General features: G+C 38.0%; 1 protein-coding gene across 29 annotated transcripts in view; it reads left to right on the forward strand.

Annotated features, from left to right (window-relative positions):
- The window catches only part of DST (dystonin), a 481436-nt gene that overhangs the window by 356484 nt on the left and 100378 nt on the right, over positions 1 to 24574 (forward strand). For all 29 annotated transcript variants that reach the window (XM_041769040.1, XM_041769112.1, XM_041769077.1 and 26 more), the window contains 11 exons: positions 15 to 248; positions 810 to 1076; positions 3859 to 4407; positions 5440 to 5616; positions 13658 to 13781; positions 17158 to 17366; positions 17986 to 18303; positions 18774 to 18940; positions 20528 to 20684; positions 21612 to 21738; positions 23748 to 23810. In XM_041769040.1, the coding sequence (XP_041624974.1) occupies positions 15 to 248; positions 810 to 1076; positions 3859 to 4407; positions 5440 to 5616; positions 13658 to 13781; positions 17158 to 17366; positions 17986 to 18303; positions 18774 to 18940; positions 20528 to 20684; positions 21612 to 21738; positions 23748 to 23810 (2392 nt within the window). The remainder of the gene's footprint in view (positions 1 to 14; positions 249 to 809; positions 1077 to 3858; positions 4408 to 5439; positions 5617 to 13657; positions 13782 to 17157; positions 17367 to 17985; positions 18304 to 18773; positions 18941 to 20527; positions 20685 to 21611; positions 21739 to 23747; positions 23811 to 24574) is intronic.

The raw sequence follows: 24574 nt of genomic DNA on the forward strand, positions 1-24574 counted from the left end.
TTTTGTGTTATAAGGAATTACAGAAAGATATGCAAGGAAGTGCACAGGCTTTGGCTGAAATAGTGAAAAATACAGAGAACTTCTTAAAAGAGAATGGCGAAAAGCTGTCTCGAGAAGATAAAGCTTTGATCGAGCAGAAACTTAATGAAGCCAAGTTAAAGTGTGAACAGCTTAATCTAAAGGCAGAACAGTCAAAAAAGGAGCTGGATAAAGTTGTGACAACAGCAATCAAAGAAGAAACAGAAAAGGTCCTTATTCAAATACGTGGTATACCATTGCTTTGTTGATGATTAGCCTAACATCTCCTTGAATTTTTAAGTGCTATCAGGTGCCAATAAGTGATGCTTAGGACTAGAGACTAGATTTTTGTGTTTATAGTCATATAACTGACCAAATTATATGTATATGTAATATATATATATTATATATATATTTACATAATTTACCAAATACCACAGAAAGCTTGAAGAATTGGCTTTAACTTTTTAAAAATACTTTTAAAGAACTTATTTAAAAACTTAAAAAAAATAATTTAAGGGGGATTGTCAGCCTTTCTACTTGGGAAATGCATGAGGACTCATCAACTGTAGTTAAAATTTCAGAATATATTTTTGAGGACAGTGGAAACATCCCAGTAACCTGCCTGTGGCTCTGAGGTTTAATTTCATTGTGTTCAGTCTTCTGCGTGTGTCAGTTTTTAGTATCCCCACTCTAATTTTAAATCATCTTAAATATTTCCTTTTGGAATATCTTGAAATCGGTGCCTTATCCAGCATTCACAGTACCTCCTGTGAACTTTCTTTATCCAGGTCGCGGCTGCAAAGCAGCTGGAAGAGAGCAAAACCAAGATAGAAAACCTTTTGGACTGGCTGTCCAGCATAGACAAAGACTCTGACAGGGCAGGGATGAAACAGAGACAGGCCATTGAACAGAATGGGACCCATTTTCCAGAGGGCGACGGCATGTCGGCGATGGGAGAGGAGGACGATGTTAACGGTAACCTGTTGGAAACTGATGTGGATGGTCCAGTTGGACCCACTGAGGATAATCTGAACCAGCAGTACCAGAAAGTTAAGGTGTGTTGTTTTAAACAGAGCAATACTGTCAAACTTTGTCTCTCAGGTCTGTAAAGAGAGGGGCACATGAGTTCTGTCTCAAAGCCTTAATGACCACTTAGCATAAAGTCCTATTTTCTAGGGTTGTCATTATGTCAGATCGAAGTTACTGTGAGAATTCTAAGCAAGTCAGAAATGAATCATTAGATATAGCATTCTTCTAAGCAAAGCAGATTTATAAGGAAGTAATAGAAATAATGATAGTTGATACTCAGAGCAGATGCAGTGGGCCAGGCACTCTTCTCACCTCCTCCCAACTGAACACACTGAGTTTCCCACCCCTGCTCCCTCTGACACTATACTCTTGTTTCAAAGGTGAGGAAACTGTAACATACAAAAGTGAAGTAGCTGGCCCAAGTGTATACATCTAGTACAGGAGCAGAGGCAACTTTTGAAAACCTTTTTCAAAGTGTCCCAAAATTGATCACTTTATTCCAGCATTTGGTATTTGTAGTCAGATGACCAGACTTGATGTGCTCTTGCAGTTTTGTGTGTTTTCCTCCATGTCTTTGTCTTTGGAATAGAATGGTCTCTGAGAGGTTTTTAGCTTAAAGGAAATATAAATTAAACCAGAAGAGGAGTGGAACTATTTATTGTATTTGTAGTTTTCAGGGGCTATTCTTGAACCTTACCATAAGTATCACTTAAAATGAAAAAATCTAATGAATTTCTTTAGGAATGTCTGATGAGTGTGTTACAAAGAAGTCAGGAAAGGTTAGTAACTTGACCCAAGGAGTGCAAATACCAGTGGGTAGATTTAACATAAAGATGCCTTGCGGGAAAGCCCTTGTTTTTAGCCAATTTCATGATGTTTGCCTTCTGATCTTTTTGTTTCTAAGAAGTAGGACTCTGAAAGTGCTTTAGAGAGTCCTGGCAGAGTGGAGAGATAGCCTAAGGTACTGGCCAGGGGTTCTGTTTCTAGCACTTCCTAGTTGTGCCACATGTCCTAGGCCACACAGTTTCTTCCTTCAGACTATATTTCCTCATTTATAAAAGGAAGAGGTTGGATCAGATGATTTATAAGGTGTTATATATGTCTGTCTAATCTACTCTGTGCAGAAGACCCACTGGAGAGAGTAGTCTATGATTATAGTTCAAATCTCAAAGACACAGTCTGTGGAAAGAAAGTTCTTCAGACAAAAATATTTATCATGTGCCCATGATGTGGCAAGCATTGTTATAGATAGAATACAAATATTAATGAGTATGTTGTCAGCTGACTAATGGGGATCAGGGAATAGTTGCCCTATGACTGCTTCTCAGTCCTGTTTACTTTATAGCATAGTTATACTTATTAGCCTTTGTTGCCCACCTTGTTCTAGGTGCTTGGGATCCCCCAGTGAGTGAAATTAATTCCCTGTCATGGTGTTTACATATGAGAATAGTGAGGATGATAAGTCAGGATGAGAGTTGTTAATAAATAACTAAATTTTATGCAGTATGAAGTATTAGAAGATGGTGATCTTTTGCTAAAAGAAATGAGTTGAGTAGAGGGGGTAGGTATGGGGTTGGGAGCCACTTACAGCATTAAATAGGATCATTTGAATAGGACTGAGAGGGTGAGATTTGTGCAAAGACCTTAGAGGGGATGTGTGGGAGAGATACCTGAGGAAAGCTCTGTTACCAGACAAGAACGACTGAGGAAAATAGTTCCAAATGTGCCTAATGAGGTGTGGGTGGAGGTAGTGGTTTAACAGACTGGAGTTTCTGGAATGGAGGTGGGAGGTGGACCAAATGGTAAAAGAGCTCTAAGGTAATGTTATCAGGTCATTTGGCTCCCTGTAAACCATCGTGAGAAATGTGGAAAATTACCCAGGAAGATTCTTACCCTTTCTGCCATATTTGTATGGATATTGGGGTGAATGGAAGGTGCTCTGGCTGGAAAGAAAGGGAGGGACTCCAGCTATCTGAGCACCAACCAGCTGTCCTGAAGACCAGAGAAGCATATCTGTGACCTTTTGGCAGCACACCTGCTAGAAGGTCTGCTCTCTGCCTTTAGAGTGGATTTGAATCCCTGGCCTGTGCCAAACTTGCCAGGAAGTATTCTACATATATGTGATCTCATGTACTCCTTTCAGCAAACCTATGATATATAGGGATAATTGTCTCCATTTTCCCCATGTAGGAGGCCAAGGCCCAGTGAAGCTGAATAGTTCCAGTATTCTCTTTGATTATGTATGTTCCTCTTTCATTGGGCTTCTCTGAATGTATGTTTTTCTTGCTTCATAATCATCCTGGTGTTATAGCCTTAAAATCAACAGATTCTCTTTTTCCTATTTAAATGTCTTCTCAGGGTCATTTCTTAATCAGAATATTGTATTTCTTTGCTCGATAATTAGCTAAAGACATCAGCAGTCCCTTCAGGGTTGTGAAGGGACTGCTGATGTGAAGAAGCAGTGAGTAAAATGAGATCAATACTGTAGATACTCATTTTAGGATTGGAAGAGAAATTCATCATTTTTTTTCAAACTTCTCAAAATCAGTACTTGTCCTCTGTGACTATCTTTTTCTAAAGAAGATTAGAAAATCTCTATAAAAATAAAATTAGAGTGGTCAAAACTTGCTCTCCTGAAACGCACCAATGTGAGGGAAATCCCTTGTGCCTTGATAAGCTTAATGAGAAGCAAGTCATCACCTGTGGTTCATTTAAGTGTGTTGGTGTTAAGGTGACAGAGGCCTCCTGACAGCCTCAATGTAAGGTGGTCACTGCTCCAACCTGATGGCTGACCTGTTTTCCACACAGGCCCAACATGAGAAGATCGTCTCTCAGCACCAAGCAGTCCTCATGGCCACTCAGTCTGCACAAACCTTGCTTGACAAACAGGGCCACTACTTGTCTCCCGAGGAGAAGGAAAAACTGCAAAAGAACATGAAGGAGCTGAAAGAGCACTACGAAACCGCTCTGGCCACGGTGGAGAAGAAGATGAAGCTAACACATTCTCTGCAGGAGGAGTTAGAGAAGTTCGATGCTGATTACAGCGAGTTCCAGCACTGGCTGCAGCAGTCGGAGCAAGAGCTAGAAAACCTGGAAGCAGGCGCAGACGACCTCAGCGGTCTGATGACCAAACTGAAGCGGCAGAAGAGTTTCTCAGAAGATGTCATTTCTCACAAAGGGGACTTGAGGTACATCACAATTTCCGGCAACAGAGTGTTAGAAGCAGCTAAGTCTTGTAGCAGGAGGAGCGGCGGCAGCAAGGCGGCCCAGGATCATATTGATACTTCTGCAACCTACAGAGAAGTCCAGGGCAAACTGGATCATGCCAGTGATCGGTTCAGGTCTCTCTACTCTAAGGTAATTTTATTTTTAAGGGGAGTCAGCCTGTGACTATAGTTTTCACTCTGTCTTCTTAACTTTTGTTTTGGAATGAGAAGGGAGCAATCTAAGAACTGAAGCAGAGGACATAAGGTGGTTTCATCCTCATTCCCTCTTTCTTATTCATCAGCTTTACTTCTGCAAATGTGTTGAAAGGTTAGGAGCCTCAAGTTATCAATTCAATTTTTGGGGGAGTGATTGCCTAGCAGCCTTAAGTCTAAAATGCCAGTATCTGATCTGACCACCAGGCGGCGGTTATGTTTTGGTTCTAGACAGAAAGCAGGGCTAGCTCATTTGCAGCCTCTCAGGCTTGGGACCAAACTTTCACATCAGATTAATTTTCCCTTCACCAATATTACACTTGTTTGTTTTGCAGATAGAGTTGATCAGTGCATTATTGTAATACTGCACGGCTAACAGACTGTTTCAGCTTCCCTTTTGCGGATGTGCAAAAGAGATTTATTTAAAAAAAACGCGGGACTAAGAAAACATTTCCCTCTTTACAGTGTAAGCTGAACAGACTAACCAAGTCACACAGATGGTTTGAAGAGCATCATTGATTATTGGCCTTTGCTTCATTCTGATCTAGATTATTTTCCCTTCTTGTTCAACTTCAGTCTTACGTGACATATAAGTGATTTATTAAGTGCTTTGAAAACCTTTCCATCAAATACATAGCTATACACATGGAGTATAACTCAGTGGGAGTGTGTCCTGGTTGATTAGCCTCCTCTGGTGATTGATATCTGAATTCTTCCTTGTAAACATATTTCGAACTGGTATAAATCTAGGACTATCTCTTCATTTTTATGGTTACTTTTTGAAGATGCTTCTCCACATGAAGGAAAATATCTTAGTCCTAAAGTTTTCACTAACTTTGGTTGAACTCTGGTGTTTTCCAAGTTACATAACTCATAGGTCCTAAGATTTTTAACACGTACATGGTGGGATTTTAGCCTCCCACCCTTATTCTCTTCTGATTTTTTATTTTTATTTTATTTCTTTTTTTAGTGCAATGTCCTTGGGAATAATCTTAAAGACTTGGTAGATAAATATCAACACTATGAAGATGCTTCATGTGCCCTTCTTTCTGGGCTCCAGGCCTGTGAGGTGACAGCAAGCAAACAGTTATCTGAACCCATCGCTGTGGACCCTAAAAATCTACAAAGGCAATTAGAAGAGACCAAGGTAAGAGAAAGAAACAGGTAAGGGAAGACAGAGAGAGAAAAGTGAGAGATCCAACCCTTCAGTAGTCTTACTAAAAGCTATCCACTTCCCCCTGCTTTTGTGATCATTTCACCTTGTAAAGGGGAACAAACGATGGGAATGGACTTCTCTTTCTGGAGGGAGTTGGGACTCTGATTCACGGTCTATTCATTTCTCTTTCTAATGAGATTGTTATTTCCATTGCTGTTTAACTGGTCTGACATTGCAATTATGGCTTGCATCCCACCGCTCCCTCCTCCCTTAAAGAAAAACTAATATTGCCCTGGCCACTTATTTATCTTTATACTTATTTATTTTTGTTCATTGTCTTTCTCCTCCATTAGAAGTAAATTCCATGAACACAGGTGTTTTTCTCTATTTTGTTCGGTACTATCTCCGCAGCACCTACGAGAGTATGTGGCCCAAAGTAGGTACTCAATAAGTGTTCAAGAATGAACAGGTGGAAAGGAAGAAGGGATGTCACTCTCCTGTTTTGGGTCTTAGGACTACGACCGATGTTCCTAATGAGTGTCCCCATGATGACTCTTAGAGACTTATTGCCTAGCGCAGTTCTCAGGAAGTTTACCTGCTCCTTGAGAAGTGCAGGCTTGATGTCAGACTTGAACAATTACAAAAGTCTCAGTATACCCACGATGGCAGAGTCATCTTAAATTTAAAGCATATTTTAAAATCTTAATGTAAGGGAAGATAATTCTTGAAGTCCTTTACTCCTATTCCATATGACCAATAATTTTGGGTTTGAAAGTTTCATCTCATAAATCAGTTCTGTCTCTCCTTTGAGCAGGTAGGTAGCAGTCATTACTGCTATAGCTAGAAAGTCCACACAGTATTGCCAGTTAAACAACTGCCTTCCAGAATTCAGTTGCATCTGCTAGTTACTGATGTGCATTATCAGTCCTGGGCCTTTTTGTTTGTGTTTACTCTTTCCCACAAGCACAAGAACAAATCTGTCTTAATTAAGTTTTCAGGTCCCACTTGATTACATGTCCAAGGGCAGTATATGGTAGGGGCAGAGGACAGGAGGCCGCAACATGAAGGCCATTATTTTGGTAAAGATTGCCAAAAGCTTAAAATAATTATTAAGATTGCCAACATAACATTCAGTTAAGAAGTTAGGTATTTTTAGTCTAGGAGAGTGTATAAAAACACATTTTAAGTGAGGTCTCTATCAGAAAACTGATTACATCCTATATGAAAGTAATTTTTATGTAACTAGAGCTAAAAGAAAAAGAAGAACCCAAGAGAATGCTGTGGTTTTTAAGTTAAACGGATACCTTGATTAGTTTTAAAACAAAGGAAAACTTCCTTGGTATGGACTGCAGAAGAAGACTCTTCTAGTCGTAAGGGAACCAAAGAAATGTTATAGGAGAGCTGTGTCTCAAAGGAGCATAAATTCTAATTAAGCCACAGCATAATTTTAAAAATTAAATGTGCAATTAAAGTTGCTCTTGGCATATGTTCTTATTTTCCTCACAGATGATCTCAACATGTGGCAAGGATATGTTTTTAGGAGGATTAGGTAGTTTCCATTCCTTTCATTTTTATTAACATTTAAAAATTATTTTTCTTTAACAGCAATATAAACACATAAGACTACCACAGAAAAATCACTTTTCTCTACATTTCCATTACTAGCATATTCTGTTGGATAATAAATGTAACTTGGGGAGTACCTAAGTCAGTTCATTTGAAACATTTCTGTCCATTGTTGTTAGCATTATTATTCAAAGGACTGGTAGCTGTGTTGTCAACACTCTGTTAACCACTGAACTTTAAAGGCACTCCTCAAGCTCTGCTTCCAGGAAAATCAGTGGACAAAAGAAATTTTAGTACCATGTGAGGCACTGAAATACAGGACTTGGGGACCAGTTTAGACGCCTGGGTTTGGCACTAGGCATGGAGCTAGATCATGTTGAATTGACAGTGTCGACCTTCTGGGCTTTCACTAAGCTCAGGAATATTGTTAAGTCAGGAGTCTTCCATGGTGCCTTTTATAAATTTCACACTTTTCTGGTCTAGGCGAGGAGACCAAGGTCATAATCATTCAGTATTCCCTGTTACAGATGCCTTATTATGTTTTGATTTCATTAAAACCCATTAAAAGCTATATACGGTACCCCTTTGAGTATTTTAATTTTTTTTTTATTTATTTATGATAGTCACAGAGAGAGAGAGAGGCAGAGACACAGGCAGAGGGAGAAGCAGGCTCCATGCACCGGGAGCCTGACGTGGGACTCGATCCCGGGTCTCCAGGACCGCGCCCTGGGCCAAAGGCAGGAGCCAAACCGCTGCGCCACCCAGGGATCCCCCTTTGAGTATTTTAATTTGTGGTTTTATTCTAAAGTATTATAAAAGCACTGTTCTAGTTAAATTATAACCTGATACATACTAGGAGCTAAAAGCTGTTGACTCTCTTGAACCTAATTATGGAGAAAAAAAGTATGGGCTGTTTTGAAAAAAAGAGATGAAGAAAAAATGCTTCTTTTGTAATCCATTTCTAAGTTTTAGGATGCTAGGTAGGGCCATCTTTGGTATGGGATATTTTTGTAGAACCATGCTAACTTTTACATATATTTATTAGGTAGACGTTTCTGTGCTAGCCCCATTCTTAGGTTTTGTTCATCCTAGGTTTGTTCATCCTAGGTTTTGTTCACCCTTAGGTTTAAGACGCAAAGATGTTAAAACCATGCCTCTCCCCTTGGAGAACTCACATTTAAAAATTTTTTTTTGGAGGTATTCATAACCTTATTCCATCTCTTAAATAAGTATGCAATACAAGCAAACTGTTTCTGTGGCTTGGACTTCTGTCTGGTTCTACGTGAAGTTTCTATCTTGAGGAATTTTTTGTACTTTCTGTAAGTAAACCTGTGAAAGAATTTCCTAGACATATCTTCTCTGATACAGATGCTTTGGCCTCTTGGGACAATTTTAGGGTCTGGTATACAGATCACAAATCCATTGTTAGCCATAGGTTGGTGGGCCTTTAGACATATATGTGCTGTCCTTATGTCATTTAAATTACTTGAATATGAAAATTAGTTGAAATTTTTTCCATTGGCTGTAAGCATTTGTTTTAGTCTGAAATGAAAGCTGAAACAGAAGAGGATCTTTTTGGAACTTCTACCTGATATTTTAATTTATTTACTTTTCATTCATATACTACTTCTAGAAACTTTTCTTGGGGCCTACTATGTGCCAAGCACTCTGCTGGGTGGTGATAAAAGAAAGCTAAATAGAATGAAATCTTTGTTCTCAAAGAGGTTAGTTTTAAGAGACAAATCCAGTAATATTCACAGGGTATTGATGGGAGCCCCTGCAAGGAGTACTTACAAAGTAGGGGTGAGGAGAAAGTTTTCCCAGCTGACTGCTAAAGGGTGAACAAGAGGGACTCCTGGGTGGCTCAGTGGTTCAGTGTCTGTCTTGGGCTCAGGTCATGATTCCAGTGTCCTGGGATCCAGTCCCATATCGGGCTCCCCGCAGAGAACCTGCTCCTCCCTCTGCCTATGTCTCTGCCTCTCTCTATGTGTCTTTCATGAATAAATAAATAAAATCTTTAAAAAAATAAAGGATGAACAAAAGCCAGGCTCAAGATGATGGGGAATAGGCTATGTGAGAAGGTTAGTATATGGAGATATGAGCAAATAGCTAAGAAACAGCTGTGTTTTTTTGGACATTTCTGGAACTAGGTAGAAGAAGATAAGATAGAAGATGCAGTTAGGAATAGATGTCATCAGACCTTTATGCTGAAGTCTGTTGTTTTTATAAAGGCAATAGGAAGCTACTGAAAGACTTTAAAGAGGGGAGCAATAATATAGTCAGGTTTAGATAGAACACATTTGGGGACTATGTTAGGGGAGGCGGGGAGCTCAGGATGCTTTTTTCAGTTGAGTGCAGTAATCCAGTATACAGGGCAGAAGTCTGCTTTTAAGAACACAGCAAGCGGGTAAAATTGTCCGGGCCCGATGGTGGATTTGCATGGGGAAAGGAGGGTTGAGGAAGGGTTTAGAAGGAACCTCAGAGTTACTACTTGGGTCATGAGATACAACAACAGGAGGAATGCAGGTGTAAGGAATGACATAATGAGTTCAGATTCAGCGTTTTGAATTTGAGGTGATGGTTTATACCCAGATGGAAATGATCAAGAGGCAGTTGGAAACCTGGGCCCATGGCCAGGGATGAGTTCATCTATAGTTGGACATATGGGAATTTGAATTTGAAATCCAAATGTGAGACTGGAAGAGGAGCTCAAGTAGCTCCAGGGAAGTAAAAGCCAAGCATGGGGCCCGTGTGGACAGTCAGCCCATTTGGACAAAGATATGTCAGAGGTGTTACAGATGCAGGGCCAGACTTCTGGAAGACTTGTCTGTGGTTCTTGGGTCTACCTCTTCTCAATTCATTTTAACTGTTTAGCTGCATGTACTTAGAGAAATGGGGACCTCTATTCGGCAAATATAGGAATACAGGATCCTTTCTGAAGCAAATTATGTTGTTAACCTTTTCCATTTTCTCTCTTCTTATAACCTTTGGGGAGAGAATTATTCCAGGCGCATTTCCATCTCCCTGATTACATCTGTTCTTTTTTTTTTTTCTCATTAAACTTTTGTTTTAATGGGTCTCAAAATTCTGTGACAGATTTTTGGTCAAGTTGTTTCCGTTAAAAAGTACTGATTTTAAAAACTAATAACTTAAAACTGCCACACATGCACAAAAAAACCCAAATGGTCCACAAAACATTCTCCTTTCTTTCTGAAGGTTTTATGATGCATTGTTATCATTAACCAGTCTTTTACTAGTAAACTTAAATGGCCAATTGACACAAACAATTCTGGGACTGTTCTTCTACCACTAAGACTGGGGTGGCAGGTATTGCGGATAATACTCATTTAGCCTTCTGAGCTTTTTGGGCAGACTTGGTGACTTTGCCAGCTCCAGCTGCCTTCTTGTCCACTGCTTTGATGACGCCCACAGCAACCTTCTGTCTCATGTCACGAACAGCAAAACGGCCCAGAGGAGGATAGTCAGAGAAGCACTCAACACACATAGGTTTGCCAGGAACCATATCAACAATGGCAGCATCCTCAGATTTCAAGAACTTGGGACCATCTTCCAGCTTCTTTCTAGAACGACGGTCTATCTTTCCCTTCAGCTCAGCAAACTTGCCAGCAATGTGAGCTGTGTGACAATCCAGCACAGGTGCATATCCAGCACTGATTTGGCCTGGATGGTTCAGGATAATCACCTGAGCCGTGAAGCCAGCTGCTTCCATTGGTGGGTCATTTTTGCTGTCACCAGCCACATTGCCACGATGAACATCTTTGACAGATACGTTCTTGACATTGAAGCCCACATTGTCCCCAGGAAGAGCCTCACTCAAAGCTTCATGGTGCATTTCAACAGACTTTACTTCAGTTGTAACATTGACCAGAGCAAAGGTGACCCCCATACCAGGCTTAAGAACACCAGTCTCCACTCGACCCACTGGGACAGTACCAATACCACCAATTTTGTAGACGTCCTGGAGAGGCAGATGCAAGGGCTTATCAGTTGGACGAGTTGGTGGCAGAATGCAATCCAGAGCTTCAAGCAGTGTGTTTCCACTGGTATCCCCATCTTTACAGGTGACTTTCCATCCCTTGAACCAAGGCATGTTAGCACTTGGCTCCAGCATGTTGTCACCATTCCAGCCAGAAATTGGCACAAATGCTACTGTGTTCGAGGTTATAGCCAATTTTCTTAATGTAGGCGCTGACTTCCTAACGATTTCCTCGTATCTTGTCTGGCTGTAGGGTGGTTCAATGGAATCCATTTTGTTAACACCAACAATTAGTTGTTTTATACCCAGTGTGTAAGCCAGAAGGGCATGCTCATGGGTCTGCCCATTCTTGGAGACCCTGCTTCAAATTCACCAACGCCAGCAGCAACAATCAGGACAGCACAGTCAGCCTGAGATGTGCCTGTAATCATGTTTTTGATAACATCTCTGTGTCCTGGGGCATCAGTGATGGTTATATAATATGTGCTGGTCTCGAATTTCCACAGGGATATATCAATGGTGATACCACGTTCACGTTCAGCCTTCAGTTTATTCAAGACCCAAGCATACTTGAAGGAGCCTTTTCCCATCTCAGCAGCCTCCTTCTCAAATTTTTCGATAGTTCTTTTGTTGATCCCACCACATTTGTAGGTCAGATGGCCAGTAGTGGTAGACTTGCCCGAATCTATGTGTCCAATGATGACGATGTTGATGTGAGTCTTTTCCTTTCCCATTTTGGTTTAGGTTTAGCTGTGGTTTTCACGACACCTTTGTTCTGGCGGCAAACACATTGTGAAAAAAAAAAAAGCTACATCTGTTCTTCTTTCCCTTCTCATCACTTAAGTATAAGTACTCTTTGTGATTTCTCATGGCCTCCTCCTCTGGTGTTTCTGTGCTTGCTTCCTTAGTGGTCTCACCATGGGTCTTAGCTACCAGAGCTTTATGTCTAGTCCCAGCCTGTGTTCAGAGTCACCTCCATTTCCAACTTTACTGTTTTGTTTTTTTTTTTTCTATAGGACAGTCCTAAGTGTTCTTTCAGGTCATAAATTCCCAAACAGACTCTCCTTTGCTCCTAAACTTGCTTCCACCTTTACTTATGAATTCCATTAATTAACTAGGCTCAAAAACATTGGATACTTCTTTTGCCTCTTCTTTTCCCTTGTTCCTGCCCCTTAAAGCAATGATATCCTACAAAACATTCTGTAACAATGGAAGTGCTCTATAATTTTTCCAGTATGGTAACCACTAGTCACCCTTGGCAACTTAGGACTTGAAATATGGCTAGTACAACTTAGGAATTGAATTTTTAATTTTATTTGATTTCAATTAATTTTTAATTATAAAAGCTCCATGTAGTTAGTGGCTACCATATCTCATGGCACAGCTTTAGTTGACTTATCAAGAGACCCTCCCCAACTCTGTAACCAATTTGGCCTTCCCAGCCCAGAAGGGCCTCTCTCCTTTGTTACTGCTGATATTGCCCCTAACTCGTGTCTCTGCTTCATTTCTTAGCCAAGTCATTTATCCCATACAGTGCTACAAGTTTAGCCTTCTCTCTCTCTCTCTTTTTTTTAAAGCCTTCTCTTAAGACAGCTTTTGAGTATGTCAACCTATACTTAGAATCCTTGAACAACTCTTCAAGGTAGAATGTAAACTCTTTTGCTGGACAGTCCTCTTGCTGTTGATTAACCCATACACATTCTCCAACTGATTGGGACCCTCCCTTCTCCTATAATGCTTTTGTCTGCATCTTTGTTCACTCTGCAGGGAAGTGTTCTCCATCCCCACTTCTACCTGCCTTTGTCCACACATTCTTCAGGACCCTGCCCAGGACCACCATCATTTCCCTGTCCAGTTAGCCCTCCTCTCAGCTTCCAGTAGCACATATCAGTTCCTGATGTAGATCATAAGATCCCTGTGGGTGAGCTTTGTGTCTGTTTGGTTTTGTATTACTACAGACACAGCAAGTTTTTCTTTTTAATTTGTTAGATGTTAAGTAACTTTTGTTGGATAAACAGAAATAAATATGACTTTGTATTGAAATGGAAACCCTTAATCATTTCCTTACTTGGAGTCACAAATAGTCCCAAAGGTTTTTTTTGGTGTTAGGTTGATTTTGGTTTTTGTTTTCTGGTGGTTAGTTGAGGGTATCGTAATCATCACCAGAGACCTTGAAGTAGGGATGAAGGGAGATCTCAGGCTAGTAGAGGGTTGCAAGATCAAGAATCAGGCCAAGTATCATGAATATATGCTTGACAGTTGATTTCAAGACCAAATTTGTATTTTCCTGACTGGCAGATGCCTTTGCTAACACTACTTTATGACTGGTCTTATTGTAAGGATTCTAGTATAAATTTATAGTTATGAAAAGATTATTATGTCCAATATTATCATTCGGTAAATAGTTTTTTTTAATATTGGAAATGTATCATTTTGTCCTGAGTATAATTGAAGCATTCAATCCTTCAGGCTCTGCAAGGACAGATATCAAATCAGCAGGTTGCTGTAGAGAAACTGAAAAAAACGGCTGAAGTGCTTTTAGATGCCAGGGGATCTCTACTTCCAGCGAAGAATGATATTCAGAAAACACTGGGTAAGTGTTTATTTCCTTGTTTGCTTTCTCAAGGTTTACCCTGTTCTGACTGAAGTTATTCTAGCTCGGAGAACAAGTTCACTGGTATATATTATTTTGCTTATGTCCTTTCACTGTGAAAGGGTGCTTCCCAACCTGGGAGGAGGCACTTATATTGGGAGCAGGGGTTGTGTACTTTGGAAAGAGTATATTTAAAGTTTACTTTTATCTTTAGAAAATGTAACAAAAACTCTTTATGTAATGTTTACCACGGAAAGTAGAACTTAAGATTCTTTTGGCTGATGGCAAGGGCAGAGCTAGACTCTAAACCTATGGCCAACAGAGATTCACTGAGGGGTCTTTGTCGAAAGCAGGAGCATGGTGTTAAGAGATGTGCTTTAAAAACAGTGTTTCCATCTCTCCATTTTCTAGATGCCTTTGAGTGGTCTCACAGGGCTCTGATTACCCCAATTTTCTCTGGTGATACTAGAAACTTGTATCCAATTACAGTGGTGCTTCTGTGCCCTCTTGCATTAGAGTCATCTCTTGAGAAAAGAGCTTTATTACATGTTATTCTTTGTATCCACTCATTGTATTTAGTTTATATTAAATGCACAGTGGGGTATCAATAAAGGTTTGCTGTCTTACTGTATTTTTTGCCCCTTGACTTTCTTGCTTTTCATAGTATTTAATGTGTGGTTTGAGGTTATTATATATTTCTATGTGTGAAATAAAAAACCTAATGTTTTGTAAGATGATTAGACCTATGTTTCACACCAAAGAAAGTGTGAGTTAAAAACTGAGCAGAAATTTTAGATGAAGAGAAGGATGAAACTTTGCTTTTCTAAAATCACTTTTCCAAAAGGAAAACTTTTTTTCGTTTTTAGATGTCTAAACTTTTTTGATCATGTACCCCTGTCAAATAATTTTCAGCATATACCTTCATATGTGCATGTATATTTTTAAGTTGTATATACATTTTACTATTTTATCATGTTATGTATATTATAAAATAAAAAAATATAAAATTTTGAAGTGTGAGATAAAAATAAGAGTAGAAGTTCTAATATTTTGTTCGTATATCCCAATGTACCATCTTGACATCCCACATTGGCAACCACTGCTATTAGTACTGAAACATAGAGATTTGGAGGAGAAAAAAAGACTGTATTATATGTGTTTCTGTTATTTGTGGAGGCATTTGACATTTTTCCTATTGTTAAGTGTACAAAGTTTTGTTTTTATTAGCTTAAAAATTCATGTGTTATACATTATTTTAAGACTTTAAAACTTCTATCTGGCATAGGTTTCCAGGAATATGTGAAAATATATTTAAGATGTAGAAGAATTTCTCTAAGATCTGACCTCTAAGAAAACAAACCACTTAAAATAAAAATAACAGTCTTAGAGTAGATTTCATTCTGTATCTTTTTCTTCTAAAATAATATTTACTTAGTAAAAGCAAGAATTCACCTCAATGACAATATTTTATCACTAAGAAATACAAAACTAGTAACACTCAAAATGTGTTAATTTTAGTACAGTAGCTGTCTTTGCTTGAGAAATCACTTATTTTAAGGCTAAACAGATTGCTCATGTTATCCTGCTGATGCACAGAATCGCCCGTTTGAGAAGTAGCTCACCTGCTAATCAATCACTACCTGCAATTGAGAGTGTCTTTTCCTGTGACTTTCAAAGAAGGGCTTATATTTGACCTTGGTGCTTGTTTTGTCTGCTGATAGCATCTTGGTGCATACTCAATGCATTCCCCTGCCTGTCTGCACACCTCCCCCCCACCCCCCACAGTCTGTACTCTCAGGGCTTCATTCTGTTCTGTGACAGGAACATGACTATCTCATTAAATTATCTAAACCTCTTCACGTAGTGAAAATTTGTCAAACTGTTTTCTCATGATACATTAGAACAATCAGAGAGAAATATTGCTTATATAATTGTGTTCCAAAAAATATATATATAGATTGTGTTCCATGGGCCAAATTAGCACGTGAGCTGCTTCTCAAACGGGCGACTCTGCATCAGCAGGGTAACATGAGCAATCTATTTAGCATGTAAAATGTTTCACTTGAAGAGAGGGGATTTGCGGTCAGAGTTTTCTGCTAACTGAACATACAGTAGATCCAACTAACCATTCAGAAATAATTAAAATACTTTTCAAATTATTGGACAGTAAGTGATAAATTGGTGATTATTCCAGAGAGAGAGAAAGAGAGAGATTAATCCATTAAAAATCATTGTTCTTTGAACTTCTTGTAGGTCTGCAGTACAGAATGTAGGTTGTAAATACAGAACTTTAGAGTTGACTGAAAACTAGGCTAGAACAATCTGGGGTTTGTGTGTTTTTTTTTTTAGCATCTTAAATCTTCAGAATTTAAAGAAAGGTTAATCTCTTCTGAGATAGATTATTCTGTTAACCTTATTTATTTTCCCTTTGGTCTGCTATTAAACTTTTCAAATAAAATCTCTTTTTATTTTAGAAGTATAATCTCAACCTTCCTAATTTTAAGTGAACTTTCATTATCTATTTTCACATTATATTTATGTTTTCTCATTAAATGTGCATCTGTCAGTTTCTGTGCATTTGAGTGGTTTGCTTAGAATGTGAAGGATGATGAAGGCTTAACTATATGTTTGTGTGTGTGAGAGAGATGGAGGAGGGGAGAGAGAAGGCATGTTGCATACAAGGGAGAGATAATTTTTATATGTAAAAGTTAATTCTTGATAAATCTTTTTATAGCTGTGTGTTATCCTTGAGAATAGTTGTATATGACTGTCACCTTTTTCTTTTTTTCCATGGAGTTATCAAGTTGGCTATTTTGAAATGTCAGTAAATCCAGCATTTACTCTAAAGATTGACTATTTAGACCAATTACATTTCTCTAGGGTAATCAGATGTTTATGCATCCAAAAATCTATTTTCAAAGGCAGATGGCATATATATCAACTATTTTTTTTTAATATTTCAATTTTGGGGTGCTTGGGTGGCCTAGTTGGTAAAGCATCTGCCTTCGGCTCAGGTCATGAACCTAGGGTCCTGGAATCAAGCCCCATGTCGAGCTCTCTGCTCAGTAGGGAGCCTGCTTCTCCCTCACACTCTGCATGCTGCTACCCCTGCTTGTGTAGGCATGTGCTCTCTCTGTGTAAAAATAAATAAAATCTCTAACAAAAATTTCAATATTTTATATTCCACTGAGATATTTTTCTTCTTTTGTTAAGGTTTAAGATGGTGCTCTGATTATGCATTTTGAATTTATCAGTTAAACTTACTTCTTTTTCCATTTGTGGTGTGGAAATTTTATGACTCGCCTTTGTTAATTTTTGAAAAGGAATAGGGCAAAGAGAGCTTGGTGGTTAACATTTCCTGATCTTTTTGGACTAGATGACATTGTTGGGAGATATGACGATCTGTCCAAGTCTGTTAATGAACGAAATGAAAAACTTCAGATAACCTTGACCCGCTCGCTGAGTGTGCAGGATGGCCTGGATGAAATGCTGGACTGGATGGGAAGTGTGGAAAATTCTCTGAAAGAGCAAGGTCAAGTGCCCTTAAACTCTGCTGCTCTTCAGGATGTGATCAGTAAAAACATTGTAAGTGACATTTAAAAGGGGAAAAAAAAAAGACACTTTTAGTTGGGGGCAAAAACGTTAAAAAATTCCAAGAATGGGTAAATTTACGATAAACTTGATAAAGAGAGGTTTCCTGAGTGTAACTGTTGAAAGTAGTGCTTGCACCAAGACATGTGTGTAAAACAGTTTTTCCCTGAAGAAGTGTAGATAGAGCTTTGTATACTTTTTCATGAATGTAATTCATTATAGAGGGCTTAACACATACAGAAGTCCTATCTTGTTTATCATAGCTTCAGCCAGCTGCACATGAGGTTAATCAGATCAATCTTGTTGTTGTCTAGCCTTTTAAAAATTAGGACCATGGATAATCCCTAGGCTCCATTAGATCCCAGGGGTTGCTGAGTAGCAGCCGCCTCCTGCCTTGCTCAGGCAACTTGCCAGCTGTTCTTCACTGTGTCTTGAAGAGATTTGAGATGGTATTCCTCAAGGGACAAATCAGACTTGTCAGTCAGCCCCAGCAGTTAACTTCCCTTAGTCACAGGTTGTTCAAGATTATGTTGTTATGGATGGTCATTTTTTAACACTCTGTGACATTTGTAAATATCATTATAAAACATATGCAATATTTGGTTCATTTCAGATGTTGGAACAGGATATTACAGGTCGTCAGAGCAGTATAAATGCCATGAATGAAAAAGTGAAGAAATTTATGGAAACAACAGATCCATCCACTGCATCCTCACTGCAAGCCAAGATGAAGGACTTGTCTGTTCGGTTTTCAGAAGCAAGTCGTAAACACAAAGAAAAACTTGCCAAAATGGAGGAGCTCAAAACCAAAGTAGAACTCTTTGAGAACCTCTCAGAAAAGCTCCAAACATTTTTAGAAACAAAAACTCAGGCTCTCACTGAGACAGATGTGCCAGGAAAAGATGTTACTGAATTGTCTCAATATATGCAGGTATGTATTCCTTAATATTCACGAGGTTGGTCAAGTATATGAACACTTCAGACCAGCTTTTACATGTATTAGAGTTACAATTAGCAATCATCATTTTAATTGCTGATGGATTAGTAAAGATCTATGCTTCCCTCCTTCAGAAATCCCAAATACATCTTCTTAAAGCTTTAGCTCACTGATTAGGAATGAAACCATTTCTCCCTTGTACACTTTCCACATATTAAAGATAAGTATCATCTGCTACACCCACAAAGAGTCAGACTATAAAGAATGCATTTTTAAATTAATTTACTGTGTTCTCTTTCAGACAGCCTAACTGCATGTTTATTTAGAGTACCTGCCATAGGCAGGATCATTCTTCTGTGAAATTCTAAGTAAAGCCATTCTGGTCCCATACATACCTCTTGATAGAATGCCATCTGAAGATCTAACAACCTCTTAGATTGATTAAATATCTAAATGCTTTGTAGGAATCAACTTCTGAATTCTTAGAACACAAGAAAGATCTTGAAGTTTTACACAGCCTTTTGAAGGAGATATCCAGCCATGGCTTGCCAGGTGATAAGGCTCTGGTTTTTGAAAAAACAAATAATCTGTCAAAGAAGTTCAAGGAGATGGAGACTACCATCAAAGAAAAGTAAGCACCACTTAAGAATTTAGTGGATTTTAGTCTACTTGATAATTAAAGAATGAATTATTTGTATTTGCTTATGTAGATACCTGAGACAAAACTCAGGAATAAGCATGGGGCTACTCTTTGTAAGTGCTTTTATATTGATACATTTTTTCCTATTAAAATTAAGTGCATTTTTGATAGAATATTTAGGAAAGAAATTTTATACTTCTTACCAAAAGTAGAAATCATTATGTAGAAAAATAGTGGTGGTAGTGTATATAATCTAAAATAATCTAAATCATTATGGTCTCTGAAGCCTTTGGCAAAGACCACATTTTTATTTGCAAAAGCAGAAATAACCTTGAAAGATAGCTCATGGTTCATTGCTTTTGGGGCTCAATTCAAAAACTATGCATAATTTCAGTATAGTTTTTCATGACCCTTTTTTTTTGTAAAATAGTTTACTTTTTAAAGAGTTGTGGATAAGAAATGACTCCGTGAAAAAACAAGAGAATGAACCTGAGTTGAGCTAAAAAACGGTATAGAGATAAACCTTGTGATTAGACTTTTATATTTCTGATATCATGTTAGTTGAGAATATACATCTAGTTTTACTAAAGACTCTACAAAAATAGAAAATAATTATCTTTTACCTGTTCTTCATTTCTTCAGAATTCTCTACCTAAAACTTTTGAGTGCTAGATATACTACTTCCAGAGCTACATTTTCCATTTTATCACATAATATTTAACTCACATTGCATGGAAATGATATACTTGATTTTCCTAGGTAAACCCTAGGTTGTTTTTATTTTCAGAAGGGTTCAGTTTTAAAACCATATAGTCACCAGTAATTAGTCCAGCTGCCGTGGACTCTTCTGTGCCAGTATTCCACACGTGCACATGCCATCCACATGCCATCCACATAACAAATGGAACTGTCCTCATAATTCATGTGCTGGGCATGTGCCCTCACTCCATGGTGCTTAGTTTACAGCAAGATCCATCTAGTTCACTGTGGAGCTTTCTGAGTATCTGTGGGGGAGGCAGTCATCATTAATATTCTTTAGTTATTGGGACCCCAGTCATGTTTGGAGAATTAAATCTGTACCCTCTGAAGTACCTGGTTTATCCATCCACTAAAGTGACTGTAGTGCTGTGTAGTAACCACTAGGTGGCGGGATGTTTTTCTCAAATCAGTGATTCGTAAATGTTTCTCTGCTGGTTCTATGCCTGCTGGCATTAAGCACCATATAAAGTGGACAGATCAAAGCTTGCTGAATCTAAATAATGTTAAAACTGTTTATATAGCCTTAGGGTTTACGTAGCAGTATAGAGTTCCATTACCATATGGACTACAGATTTCTTAACTGCTTTTGTCTTTGTCTATGGAGTGTGCCTAAGGAATAAAGTAGTTATTTAGTTAATTTCACTTCGCACCTATGAGTCTTTTCCTCCCTTTATCAATGGTTAGAATGTGTATGGGGAAGAGTTTTTTTTTTCTTAATTGTAAGCCTGATACAGGAATAATTATTTGTTTATTAGTAATTATTCCTATGGAGTATTTTCTTTCTGTGGCTCAAATTCTTCCATAATTTTTGTTATCTAGAAAAGAAGCTGTGTCTTCTTGTCAAGAACAGATGGATGCTTTCCAAGTCCTTGTTAAGTCATTGAAGTCATGGATAAAAGAAACAACAGAAAGAGTTCCCATTGTGCAGCCTTCTTTTGGTGCAGAGGATTTAGGAAAATCTCTGGAAAAAACTAAGGTGAATCATTATCTGTTACTAGTTTCTTCTTTGCCCTTGTGAGGAATGAGTGGTTAAAAGGCTATTAGTGGTTTCCTTTTATCTAATATCACATAAGTTACATCCCCATTTATCTTCAGTATATTTTGGTGATATTTAGAAATTATGACATAGCTCTAATCCTTTTGAGGAAGAGCCCAAACTTTGAGTTAATTTGCTTTTTAAAAGAAATGTACTTATAGTGAGTGGCTGACTGTCCTAGTACCCAAATTTTCTTCTCCAACAAATCTCTAGTTTGTGATTTTTTTTATACCATTTCTCATAACATTATGTAAAAGATCCTGTTTTTCAACTCAGCATTTAACTCTAGCTCAGATATATCACTGAAACTAGTATTTGAAGATAGAAGTTATTTGAATCCCTAGTACAAATAGTGTACACATCTTTTGTCATCTGGTTCAAATCATAAAACTTATGAGCAGTTATGGTAATTTCCCCACTCCATCTTTGTGGAGATAGATGTTTTTAAAAATTCATTGAAATTTTGATGATTAAAACTCACTATTACATAGAATTCTGAACTCCCATTTTTAAAAAATCATTTCTAGTACATTTCTTCATGTAACGTGACTGACACCAAGTGCAGTTTTCAGACTGACAGTTGACAGTTACTTTGGAACCCATGACAGCTAGAAATAGCCTGACTTCTACTGTGGCTAGGACCAGAATGCAGGATGGACTATACCCTACTTCTCACTGCTAACAGTGTTAACAGTCACCTGGGCTGTTGGAACACCTAGGCATGGTGCCTTTTTTTCTATCCACTCCCCCCACGAATCAAGATCCACAGTCATCAATGCTTTAAGATATGTTTAAGAAATTGAATTATAATGTGTGACTTTGAAAATATTATGAAGACTGAAAAATAATGTGTTTTTATATCTCAAGAAATTACAAGAAAAGTGGAGTTTAAAAACACCAGAGATTCAGAAAGTAAACAACAGTGGAATCTCACTATGTAACCTAATCAGCGCTGTGACTACCCCCGCAAAGGCAATAGCAGCGGTGAAATCAGGTATGTGCTTTGTTTACATCCATGGCAGATCCCCCAAAGAACTGGGTCTACCCATGTTATGTCCATTTCCCCTTGTCTTTAAATTAATGTGCAAAATAACCTCAGAAATACAAAGGGGGGGGGTGACAAGAAAGTTGGCATCTATACATGGCCTAAAAGTATGTTCCACGCATGGAAGAGTATCTGTACTAGTCAAATTTCAAATCCCTTTTATGGTTTATTTTCTAAGAGACTACAGTTAAAATGTAGCCATATAATTAGGTCAGAATAAGGAGCATTATATTGGGGAAAAGAAAAGATCAGATTCCAGTTTGGTTTTTACTTTAATGGAAATAACTCAAATTTTACTTGAAATGTTTGGTAAATGAGTCTTGTCTCTTGGGAAAGGAGAGGTGAGGGAAGGAAGGGAACAGCTCTTTTCTGTGGAGTGGAGCTCTCTATTTTTAAAAATCCCTGTCTACCTCATTTTATATACTGTTCCGAAGGAAAACAATTGTATAACGTGTTAGCTAACATCTCTAAACCATAATCATGATTAAGCCACTCAACAGAAGTGGAGAGTCATGTATAAGTGATGATTCTAAAATTAAGTTGTGGGTATAGTTTTAGGTTTAAAACAGATTTATATTGTTAATATCAGGGTAGTTTTTTTTTTAAATCCAGGAACAGATAAAGGCAGATCTCATATCTTTATTCTGAGAGTCTCTGAGTACCCTCTGTGGTTTCTGTGCCCTGCCCAGCCCCCAGCTGGCCCTATTGTGAGACTGATGTTCCAGCTGGGCCTCTTGCAACAATTTATTCCACTCTATTAACCCCATTTCAGAGCGTACTCATATTATATATGGCGTGATGATCTCTCCTTTCTCTTCTAATCAGATTTCCTGAAATGTCAAGTTTTTTTTTTTTAAAGGAATTCTATTGTGTTTTTAGTTCGTTAGGTCCACCTTAGATTTGCAGTGAGTAAAAAGTTGTAGGATTTTTTCTTTCTACTCTTGATAGCTCCCAAGCACAGTAGGAATTATTCCTGAATCAGGATATTTTCATTTTTGACTGAAATGCCAATGTATGTGATTTGTTTTTAAAAGAGACAAAACTTAGATTAAGATTCAGATATTTAAATATTTCTCGTGTGGCTAGTTTTAGAAAATGTCTTTGTGTTTTAGATGGGTAACCAATGCATGTTTGCCTGAGAAAGTCTAATTGAATTTTTTAATGTTCTGCTTATGAAAAAGGAAGTAAGGTTAGATGTTTATATAATTAAAGAGGAGTGCTAATTACTACTTACTGAGTAGTTCTTATTTGCTAGGCAATCAGTTAACTGTCTTTAATACCCACTATGGCCTTGCAAGTTAGGTATTATTATCCCCCCCCCCGCCACACTTTGGTGGGGTGGTGATTAATTTGTCCAGTCATCAGCTAGAATTTAGTGGGGCTGGGATTTAATTTCAGGTGAGTCATACACCAAAGCCCAGGCACTCCTAACCACTGTACTCTTCTCTCTCTGTGTTGACACAATGTGGGTTTTAGCAGTAGGGTTTGTTTGTTTTACTTTTAACTTTTCATGTCTTTCTACCTCATTCTGCTTCCATTAAACCCATAATAATGCTATGTAACTGTACTAGACAATTTTCAAATCTTTTAAGTAAGGGGTTGCCTGTCAGTCATGAGTTTTAAAGACTTTATTACTAAAAATAACAATAAAGCAATTTTATCACAAAATTGTTTTATAATTAATACTTAATGATTAACATATATAATTTAAACTTATTAAACTCTAATGTTTAAAATGATCATGTTACTACTTTAAGAGTGAATTTTATATACCAGAAAGGACTGTAAAGTTTGGACCTTCATTCGATTTAGAAATTGAATCAGTATTTTATATTTTCCAGTACTAATAACATTTTTAAATGATTACTGTCTACGGGGTTTGATTTAATGCCATCTACTATTAATGTGTAGAAATAGTATAGAAATCTATGATGACTTCAGTGTTAATATTTTTGCAGGTGGAGTAATATTAAATGGTGAAGGAACAGCCACAGATACTCAAGAAATTTTGGCAAATAAAGGTGAATAGTAACCTTAAGCACTTACTGATTACAGTCACTTTTTTTTTCTTTTATGAGAGAAAATCTTTCTTGAGACAGTTATATTGAAATTTCAACCTTGAGATGAGGGGCAGAGGGAAAGTGAGAGAATCTCAGGCAGACTCTGCACCCAGCATGGAGCTTGTCACAGGCTCGACTCCATAACCCCAAGATTGTGATCTGAGCTGAAATTAAGAGTCAGACTCTTAACTGACTGAGCCACCCAGGTGCCCCTAAAATGATACTATTTAATATCATAGTCATTTCTCCATAAATATCATATTTATATAACATTCCACACAGTTTTGTTCATCTGAAGTTAGTGAAATCTGGTAGTTTGGTTTGGTATTTGATTATGTTTCCTTCTGTTTGATTAAATAATTTAAGATATTTTGTCACTTAGAATAACATCCTTTGAGTTATTTTCTTGAGTTTGGTTCCTAAGGAATTAATACATAGCATTTCATGGTTTCATTTTCCATTCCATTGAAAATCTCTTTTTCATCTTACTTGTATTATGCAATGTACCTAAATAGTTTGTTATTAAATGGCATTATTATGAGATAGTTCTAAAAATTCTATGACTTTGGGGATCCCTGGGTGGCTTGGTGGTTCAGTGCTGCCTTTGGCCCACGGTGTGATCCTGGGGTCCCAGGATCGAGTCCCACATCGGGCTCCCGGAATGGAGCCTGCTTCTCCCTCTGCCTGTGTCTCTGCCTCTCTCTCTTAATCTCTCTCTCTCTCTC

The sequence above is a fragment of the Vulpes lagopus genome, chromosome 1, assembly GCF_018345385.1.
Source record: "Vulpes lagopus strain Blue_001 chromosome 1, ASM1834538v1, whole genome shotgun sequence".
Lineage (NCBI taxonomy): Eukaryota > Metazoa > Chordata > Mammalia > Carnivora > Canidae > Vulpes > Vulpes lagopus.